General features: G+C 57.5%; 1 protein-coding gene across 1 annotated transcript in view; it reads right to left on the bottom strand.

Moving 5' to 3' along the window:
* LOC132808930 (disco-interacting protein 2 homolog B-like) overlaps window positions 1–9,995 on the bottom strand; it is a gene marked incomplete at its 5' end in the record, with an annotated part of 21,919 nt that extends 11,924 nt beyond the window's left edge. The window contains 5 exons of the mRNA XM_060822345.1: window positions 1–120; window positions 2,401–2,531; window positions 4,308–4,417; window positions 8,866–8,977; window positions 9,954–9,995. The exon at window positions 1–120 is cut by the window's left edge and continues 49 nt beyond it. Of these exons, the coding sequence (XP_060678328.1) occupies window positions 1–120; window positions 2,401–2,531; window positions 4,308–4,417; window positions 8,866–8,977; window positions 9,954–9,995 (515 nt within the window). The remainder of the gene's footprint in view (window positions 121–2,400; window positions 2,532–4,307; window positions 4,418–8,865; window positions 8,978–9,953) is intronic.
* Between the last annotated feature and the right edge of the window lie 5 nt (window positions 9,996–10,000).

Here is a 10,000-nt window from a genome sequence, read left to right as displayed (position 1 = left end):
ACCGAGTAGGAACAGAAGGTGTCCCGCACCTTGTACTGACTCACCGCCCAGAGCCACAAGGAGGCATTCCCCTCCAGCTCCGCAGGGGGGACCAGGAGGCTCTGGTGGCCGCTGTACACCCTGGGGAGAGAGGAGGGGGAGAGGGGCATCAGACTGTGACCCACAACTGCTTCCCCGTCCCCTCCATCCAGTGTTCCCCGCTCCCTCCCTATCTCTGTGTGTGTCACCCCCTCCAGCCCCCTACACCCCCTCCCTATCTCTGTGTGTGTCACCCCCTCCAGCCCCCTACACCCCCTCCCTATCTCTGTGTGTGTCACCCCCTCCAGCCCCCTACACCCCCTCCCTATCTCTGTGTGTGTCACCCCCTCCAGCCCCCTACACCCCCTCCCTATCTCTGTGTGTGTCACCCCCTCCAGCCCCCTACACCCCCTCCCTATCTCTGTGTGTGTCATCCCCTCCAGCCCCCTACACCCCCTCCCTATCTCTGTGTGTGTCATCCCCTCCAGCCCCCTACACCCCCTCCCTATCTCTGTGTGTGTCACCCCCCTACACCCCCTCCCTATCTCTGTGTGTGTCACTCCCTCCAGCTCCCTACACCCCCTCCCTATCTCTGTGTGTGTCACCCCCTCCAGCCCCTACACCCCCTCCCTATCTCTGTGTGTGTCACCCCCCGACACCCCCTCCCTATCTCTGTGTGTGTCACCCCCTACACCCCCTCCCTATCTCTGTGTGTGTCACCCCCTCCAGCCCCCCTACACCCCCTCCCTATCTCTGTGTGTGTCACCCCCTACACCCCCTCCCTATCTCTGTGTGTGTCACCCCCTCCAACCCCCTACACCCCCTCCCTATCTCTGTGTGTGTCACCCCCTCCAGCCCCCTACACCCCCTCCCTATCTCTGTGTGTGTCACCCCCTCCAGCCCCCTACACCCCCTCCCTATCTCTGTGTGTGTCATCCCCTCCAGCCCCCTACACCCCCTCCCTATCTCTGTGTGTGTCATCCCCTCCAGCCCCCTACACCCCCTCCCTATCTCTGTGTGTGTCACCCCCCTACACCCCCTCCCTATCTCTGTGTGTGTCACTCCCTCCAGCTCCCTACACCCCCTCCCTATCTCTGTGTGTGTCACCCCCTCCAGCCCCTACACCCCCTCCCTATCTCTGTGTGTGTCACCCCCCGACACCCCCTCCCTATCTCTGTGTGTGTCACCCCCTACACCCCCTCCCTATCTCTGTGTGTGTCACCCCCTCCAGCCCCCCTACACCCCCTCCCTATCTCTGTGTGTGTCACCCCCTACACCCCCTCCCTATCTCTGTGTGTGTCACCCCCTCCAGCCCCCCTACACCCCCTCCCTATCTCTGTGTGTGTCACCCCCTCCAGCCCCCTACACCCCCTCCCTATCTCTGTGTGTGTCACCCCCTCCAGCCCCCTACACCCCCTCCCTATCTCTGTGTGTGTCACCCCCTCCAGCCCCCCTACACCCCCTCCCTATCTCTGTGTGTGTCACCCCCCTCCAGCCCCCTACACCCCCTCCCTATCTCTGTGTGTGTCACCCCCTCCAGCCCCCTACACCCCCTCCCTATCTCTGTGTGTGTCACTCCCTCCAGCCCCCTACACCCCCTCCCTATCTCTGTGTGTGTCACTCCCTCCAGCCCCCTACACCCCCTCCCTATCTCTGTGTGTGTCACCCCCTACACCCCCTCCCTATCTCTGTGTGTGTCACCCCCTCCAGCCCCCCTACACCCCCTCCCTATCTCTGTGTGTGTCACCCCCTCCAGCCCCCTACACCCCCTCCCTATCTCTGTGTGTGTCACCCCCTCCAGCCCCCCTACACCCCCTCCCTATCTCTGTGTGTGTCACCCCCTCCAGCCCCCTACACCCCCTCCCTATCTCTGTGTGTGTCACCCCCTCCAGCCCCCTACACCCCCTCCCTATCTCTGTGTGTGTGTCACCCCCTCCAGCCCCCCTACACCCCCTCCCTATCTCTGTGTGTGTCACCCCCCTCCAGCCCCCTACACCCCCTCCCTATCTCTGTGTGTGTCACCCCCTACACCCCCTCCCTATCTCTGTGTGTGTCACTCCCTCCAGCCCCCTACACCCCCTCCCTATCTCTGTGTGTGTCACCCCCTACACCCCCTCCCTATCTCTGTGTGTGTCACCCCCTCCGGCCCCCTACACCCCCTCCCTATCTCTGTGTGTGTCACCCCCTCCAGCCCCCTACACCACCTCCCTATCTCTGTGTGTGTCACCCCCCTCCAGCCCCCTACACTCCCTCCCTATCTCTGTGTGTGTCACCCCCTACACCCCCTCCCTATCTCTGTGTGTGTCACTCCCTCCAGCCCCCTACACTCCCTCCCTATCTCTGTGTGTGTCACCCCCCCGGCCCCCTACACCCCTGCCTTACCCACACAGACACCAGACAGCAAACCCGAGCCCGCAGTAGGGGTCCAGGCAGACGGTGATCTGTCGGCTGGAGTAGAGCTCACACTGTAGCTTCACCGAGCGACACACGGCTCCGACCGCAGCGTGAGAGACCTGGGGGTGGGGGGTGGGAGGGAGAGACAGTCAGAGAGAGGGACAGAGAGAGAGAGAGAGGGAGAGACAGAGAGAGAGAGAGACAGGGAGAGAGAGAGACAGGGAGAGAGAGAGACAGGGAGGGAGAGACAAGGAGGGAGAGACAGAGAGAGAGAGAGACAGGGAGGGAGAGACAGGGAGGGAGAGACAGAGAGAGAGAGAGACAGGGAGAGAGAGAGACAGAGAGAGAGAGAGACAGGGAGGGAGAGACAGGGAGGGAGAGACAGTGAGAGAGAGAGAGAGAGGGGGAGGGAGAGACAGAGAGAGAGAGGGACAGAGAGAGAGAGACCGAGAGAGAGAGGGAAAGAGACATAGAGAGAAAGAGAGACAGAGATAGAGAGAGAGACAGAGAGAGAGAGAGACACAGAGTGAGAGAGTCATAGAGAGAAAGAGAGACAAAGAGAGAGAGCGAGAGAGACATAGAGAGAAAGAGAGACAGAGAGAGAGAGAGAGACAGAGAGAGAGACAGAGACAGAGAGACAGAGACAGAGAGAGTTAGAGAGAGAGGGACAGAGAGACAGAGATAGAAACAGAGAGAGAGAGACAGAGATAGAGACAGAGAGAGAGAGACAGAGAGAGACAGAGAGAGAGCGAGAGAGACATAGTGAGAAAGAGAGACACAGAGAGAGAGACAGACAGACAGAGAGAGCGACAGCGGGAGAGAGAAAGACAGACAGAGAAAGAGAGACAGAGAGAGAGAGACAGAGAGAGATAGAGAGAGACAGAAGAGAGAGAGAGAGAGAGACAGAGAGAGAGAGACAGGGAGAGAGACAGAGAGAAAGAAACAGCGAGCGAGAGAGACAGAGAGAGCGAGAGAGGCAGAGAGAAAGAGACAGAGAGAGGGAGAGACAGAGAGAAAGAATGAGTGGGAGAGAGAGAGAGAGAGAGAGGGTCAGTCCAGAGAGATAGAGACGCCCCCCACTTCTCGAGAGATGCAGACACCTCCCTCTCCCCGAGAGACAGAGACACACCTCCATGCGTGCACCTTGTAACTGTGTGTGTGTGTGTGTGTGTGTGTGCACGTGTGTGTGTATCGAGTGTGGGTGTGTGCATATTGAGAGTGTGTGTATTGAGTGTGAGAGTGTGCATATTGAGAGTGTGTGTGTGTATCGAAAGTGTGTGTGCATATTGAGTGTGTGTGTGTGTGTATATCGAGAGTGTGTGTATTTTGAGAGTGTGTGTGTGTGTATCGAGAGTGTGTGTGAGCATATTGAGAGTGTGTATATTGAGAGTGGGTGTGTACATATTGAGAGTGGGTGTGTGCATCGAGAGTGGGTGTGTGTATATTGAGAGTGTGTGTGTGCATATTGAGAGTGTGTATCGAGAGTGGGTGTGTGCATATTGAGTGTGTGTGTGTATCGAGAGTGAGTGTGTGCATATTGAGAGTATGTGTATCGAGAGTGGGTGTGTGTATATCAAGAGTGGGTGTGTATACTGAGAGTGTGTGTATTGAGTGTGTGTGTGCATATTGAGAGTGTGTATTGAGTATGGGTGTGTGTATATTGAGAGTGTGTGTGTGTGTGATCCGTACCCCACCCCTCAGTGTGAGGTGGGATGGGGTTGTGGTTGGGGACTGGGTGTGTGTATATTGAGAGTGTGTGTATCGAGAGTGTGTGTGTGTGTGTATATTGAGAGTGTCTGTGTGTGTGTGATCCGTACCCCCCCCCTTCAGCGTGAGGTGGTTGGAGGGGGAATGGGGCTGTGGTTGGGGAGTGTGTATGGAGTTGCCCTCCCTACCTTCACCCCTGTCAGCATGCCTGTGGTGGAGATACTGAAGTCCAGGTACGCCAACATCTCGGGTGTGGGTGGCTTATAGATGCTGGACAGCTTCCTGCGCGGTAGGTCATCTGGAAAAGGAGGGGATGGAGGGGTGGGGAGTTAATCAAACACAGGAGCTGTTTCCCACACGGACTGGGGAGCGCGGGAAGGTCAGCGCGGTGGCGGGGTTCGGTGGAATGAAGGGGGTGGGTGGGAGGGTGGACGCGACCGGACAGAAGATCCCGAGGTACGTCGCTCCAAAACATTGCCGGGGGGGTGGGCCGCGGAGGGGTTGAGAATCTATTCCTGACGAGTTGGGCAGAGTCAGTATCGACCAGGAGGTTACAATCGGGTGTTTGTGAAATGGGGACAGGGCAGAGGGGCAACCGACAACATTGCGTGGTCCCTTTACAAGATTGTGTTTTTTTTTCTCCCCACAACTGGTGCCTACAGGTTTAAAATGGATGTCTGTGAGCAGCAGCTTTTTTCGGAGGGGTTGGAGGTGTAGGGGAGAGAAACGATCACCGGGCAGAGTAATTATAGCCCGGGAGTCAGGACATTACAATCAGGTGTTTGTAAAATCCAAAACAGAGGGGGAGGGGAGGATGGACCGCTTTGCGTGGTCCCTCTAAAAAACCTGAAGCTTTTTGTGCGTGAGAAGGCCAGGCAGTTAGTGGCATCATCGAGGGGATAAAAAGGGACACAGACCCCACAGCTCACTGCCCACCCAGCTCCGCTCATCAGAGAAAGTCACGGGCTCACACTCCCTCCTCATCCGCCTCCCTGTGTCTGCGTAAATTTCCTCCCACAGTTGAGAAGATGTGCAGGTTAGGGTGGGATTGGCCGTGCTAAATTGTCCCTGTAGTGCCCAGGGATGTACAGGTTAGGGTGGGATTGGCCGTGCTAAATTGTCCCCGTAGTGCCCAGGGATGTGCAGGTTAGGGTGGGATTGGCCGTGCAAATTGTCCCCGTAGTGCCTAGGGATGTGCAGGTTAGGGTGGGATTGGCCGTGCTAAATTGTCCCGTAGTGCCCAGGGATGTACAGGTTAGGGTGGATTGGCCGTGCTAAATTGTCCCCGTAGTGCCCAGGATGTGCAGGTTAGGGTGGGATTGGCTATGCTAAATTGTCCCGTAGTGCCCAGGGATGTGCAGGTTAGGGTGGGATTGGCCGTGCTAAATTGTCCCATAGTGCCCAGGGATGTACAGGTTAGGGTGGGATTGGCCGTGCTAAATTGTCCCGTAGTGCCCAGGGATGTGCAGGTTAGGGTGGGATTGGCCGTGCTAAATTGTCCCGTAGTGCCCAGGGATGTGCAGGTTAGGGTGGGATTGGCCGTGCTAAATTGTCCCCGTAGTGCCCAGGGATGTGCAGGTTAGGGTGGGATTGGCCGTGCTAAATTGTCCATGTAGTGCCCAGGGATGTGCAGGTTAGCGTGGCTTTGGCCGTGCTAAATTGTCCCCGTAGTGCCCAGGGATGTGCAGGTTAGGGTGGGATTGGCCGTGCTAAATTGTCCCCGTACTGCCCAAGGATGTACAGGTTAGGGTGGGACTGGCTGTGCTAAATTGTCCCGTAGTGCCCAGGGATGTGCAGGTTAGGGTGGGTTTGGCCATGCTAAATTGTCCCCGTAGTGCCCAGGGATGTGCAGGTTAGGGTGGGATTGGCCGTGCTAAATTGTCCCATAGTGCCGAGGGATGTGCAGGTTAGGGTGGGATTGGCCGTGCTAAATTGTCCCTGTAGTGCCCAGGGATGTGCAGGTTAGGGTGGGATTGGCCGTGCTAAATTGTCCCGTAGTGCCCAGGGATGTACAGGTTAGGGTGGGATTGGCCGTGCTAAATTGTCCCCGTCATGCCCAGTGATGTGCAGGTTAGGGTGGGATTGGCCGTGCAAATTGTCCCCGTAGTGCCCAGGGATGTGCAGGTTAGGGTGGGATTGGCCGTGCTAAATTGTCCCGTAGTGCCCAGGGATGTACAGGTTAGGGTGAGATTGGCCGTGCTAAATTGTCCCCGTAGTGCCCAGGGATGTACAGGTTAGGGTGGGATTGGCCGTGCAAAATTGTCCCGTTGTGCGCAGGGATGTGCTGGTTAGGGTGGGATTGGTCGTGCTAAATTGTCGCGTAGTGCCCAGGGATGTACAGGTTAGGGTGGGATTGGCCGTGCTAAATTGTCCCCGTAGTGCCCAGGGATGTGCAGGTTAGGGTGGGATTGGCCGTGCTAAATTGTCCCCATAGTGCCCAGGGATGCGCCGGTTAGGGTGGATTGGCCGTGCTAAATTGTCCCGTAGTGCCCAGGGATGTGCAGGTTAGGGTGGGATTGGCCGTGCTAAATTGTCCCCGTAGTGCCCAGGGATGTGCAGGTTTGGGTGGGATTGGCCGTGCTAAATTGTCCCGTAGTGCCCAGGGATGTGCAGGTTAGGGTGGGATTGGCCGTGCTAAATTGTCCCCGTAGTGCCCAGGGATGTGCAGGTTTGGGTGGGATTGGCTGTGCTAAATTGTCCCATAGTGCCCAGGTATGTACAGGTTAGGGTGGGATTGGCCATGCTAAATTGTCCCCGTAGTGCCCAGGGATGTACAGGTTAGGGTGGGATTGGCCGTGCTAAATTGTCCACGTAGTGCCCAGGGATGTACAGGTTAGGGTGGGATTGGCCGTGCTAAATTGTCCCGTAGTGCCCAGGGATGTACAGGTTAGGGTGGGATTGGCCGTGCTAAATTGTCCCCATAGTGCCCAGTGATGTGCAGGTTAGGGTGGGATTGGCCGTGCAAATTGTCCCCGTAGTGCCCAGGGATGTGCAGGTTAGGGTGGGATTGGCCGTGCTAAATTGTCCCGTAGTGCCCAGGGATGTACAGGTTAGGGTGGGATTGGCCGTGCTAAATTGTCCCCGTCATGCCCAAGGATATACAGGTTAGGGTGGGATTGGCCGTGCTAAATTGTCCCGTAGTGCCCAGGTATGTGCAGGTTAGGGTGGGATTGGTCGTGCTAAATTGTCCCCGTAGTGCCCAGGGATGTGCAGGTTAGGGTGGGATTGGCCGTGCTAAATTGTCCCCGTAGTGCCCAGGGATGTGCAGGTTAGGGTGGGATTGGCCGTGCTAAATTGTCCCCGTAGTGCCCTGGGATGTGCAGGTTAGTGTGGATTGGCGGTGCTAAATTGTTCCCGTAGTGCCCAGGGATGTGCAGGTTAGGGTGGGATTGACCGTGCTAAATTGTCCCCGTAGTGACCAGGGATGTGCAGGTTAGTGTGCGTTTGGCCGTGCTAAATTGTCCCGTAGTGCCCAGGGATGTGCAGGTTAGGGTGGGATTGGCCGTGCTAAATTGTCCCGTAGTGCCCAGGGATGTGCAGGTTAGGGTGGGATTGGCCGTGCTAAATTGTCCCCGTAGTGCCCAGGGATGTGCAGGTTAGGGTGGGATTGGCCGTGCTAAATTGTCCCATAGTGCCCAGGGATGTACAGGTTAGGGTGGGATTGGCCGTGCTAAATTGTCCCATAGTGCCCAGGGATGTGCAGGTTAGGGTGGGATTGGTCGTGCTAAATTGTCTCATAGTGCCCAGGGATGTACAGGTTAGGGTGGGATTGGCCGTGCTAAATTGTCCCCGTAGTGCCCAGGGATGTGCAGGTTAGGGTGGGATTGACCGTGCTAAATTGTCCCCGTAGTGCCCAGGGATGTGCAGGTTAGGGTGGGATTGGCCGTGCTAAATTGTCCCCGTAGTGCCCAGGGTGTGCAGGTTAGGGTGGGATTGACCGTGCTAAATTGTCCCCGTAGTGCCCAGGGATGTGCAGGTTAGGGTGGGATTGGCCGTGCTAAATTGTCCCGGTAGTGCCCAGTGATGTGCAGGTTAGGGTGGGATTGGCCGTGCAAATTGTCCCCGTAGTGCCCAGGGATGTGCAGGTTAGGGTGGGATTGGCCGTGCTAAATTGTCCTGTAGTGCCCAGGGATGTACAGGTTAGGGTGGGATTGGTCGTGCTAAATTGTCCCGTAGTGCCCAGGGATGTACAGGTTAGGGTGGAATTGACCGTGCTAAATTGTCCCGTCGTGCCCAGGGATGTGCAGGTTAGGATGGGATTGGCCGTGCTAAATTGTCCCGTCGTGCCCAGGGATGTGCAGGTTAGGGTGGGATTGGCCGTGCTAAATTGTCCCATAGTGCCCAGGGATATGCAGGTTAGGATGGGATTGGCCGTGCTAAATTGTCCCTGTAGTGCCGAGGGATGTACAGGTTAGGGTGGGATTGGCCGTGCTAAATTGTCCCCGTAGTGCCCAGGGATGTACAGGTTAGGGTGGGATTGGCCGTGGCAGTGCACTTAGTTGAAATAAAACTTGGAAGCCTTTTCCCCTGAGCCCTTGCCTGTTCGCTGTCATCAATCTGGCTCTGGAACTCACCCCCGACCAGACGTTTCGGAGTCTGTGTCTTTTACAACCCCTTCGTAGTGGGAAAAGGGATACGAGGCCGGCTGATCCCTTGTCCAAGGAGCGTTGGGGTCAGACGCAGCAGGGAGCGGGGGCTGAGGGCTAAGACCGACGCCGACCCCCCCCCACCGAGCTGTCAACTCACCGGTGTCTACGATCGTGGGCCAGCTCTTCAGTTCCACGGTGCTCCCAGCGTCCTTTGACTTGATCAGTCTTGAATAGGCCTGGGTGGTCAGGATGCAGACCGCTTTGCTGACCTGGTTTCGAAGTGGGTGGGGTGGGCAGGGCGGAGGGGTTAGGGTTCGGTTGGGGAGACACAGAGGGGCGACAGGTCAGTCCCACGGCGAATCTTGAGGGGAGGCACTGCATTTTCCGAGGGCGTCTGTGCAAAGGGACGGCATTCCGCCACCGGACCCAACAACCCCGAGCGCGTCACGTTCCCCCGACGACCGCTCAGCGTTCAGCTCCGTCGCACAAACCGGCTCCTTACATCCCGAAACGTTTCGGGTCCGAACGCGACGGGATCTGGGCAATATCCATCCTCAGTCTGACGAGGGGCGGGGAACATTCAACCCACCCCCACCCCAGGCTCTATCCGTCTCCAACAAGAGAGAGAGAGAGAATCTAACCATCGCCCCCTTGACGTTCAATGGCGTTACCGTCACTGAATCCCCCTCCCCCCCCACTATCAACATCCTGGGGGTTACCGTCTCCAACGAGAGAGAGAGAGAATCTAACCATCGCCCCCTTGACGTTCAATGGTGTTACCGTCACTGAATCCCCCCCCCCCCCCACTATCAACATCCTGGGGGTTCCCATTGAGCAGAAACTGAACTGGGACCCAGCCCCATATCAATCCTGTGGCTCCAGGAGCAGGTCAGAGGCTGGGAATCCTGCAGAGAGTCACTCCCCTCCTCACTCCCTCCCTCCCTCCGAAACCCTGTCCCACCATCGACAAGGCACGGGTCAGGGGGGTTGAGGGAACACTCGCCCAGACAGAGGGGGAGGGGGGGTTCCCACACACACACTCGAGAAGCTCCACGCTATCCGGTGTCGGGGTGGGGGTGAGGGGAAAGGGAGCAACCCCATCCCACCCCCTCGATCTTCTCCCTCTCCCCGTCAACCTCCTGCACACCCTCCCCCAAACTTGGACACGTGGGACCCACATGGCGCTGAGGGTGGTCCGGAAATTCCCGAGGGTGTGGCGGGCCGGGTCAGGGGTGAGGTACGTACATCAACGATCATCTTGACAGTGGGGAGGGTGGCAGACAGGCTCTGGG

The sequence above is a fragment of the Hemiscyllium ocellatum genome, assembly GCF_020745735.1.
Source record: "Hemiscyllium ocellatum isolate sHemOce1 chromosome X unlocalized genomic scaffold, sHemOce1.pat.X.cur. SUPER_X_unloc_10, whole genome shotgun sequence".
In the NCBI taxonomy this organism is placed as follows: Eukaryota; Metazoa; Chordata; class Chondrichthyes; order Orectolobiformes; family Hemiscylliidae; genus Hemiscyllium; species Hemiscyllium ocellatum.
The sequence above is the reverse complement of the archived record's forward strand: the minus strand, read 5'-3'. Positions and strand labels throughout refer to the sequence as shown.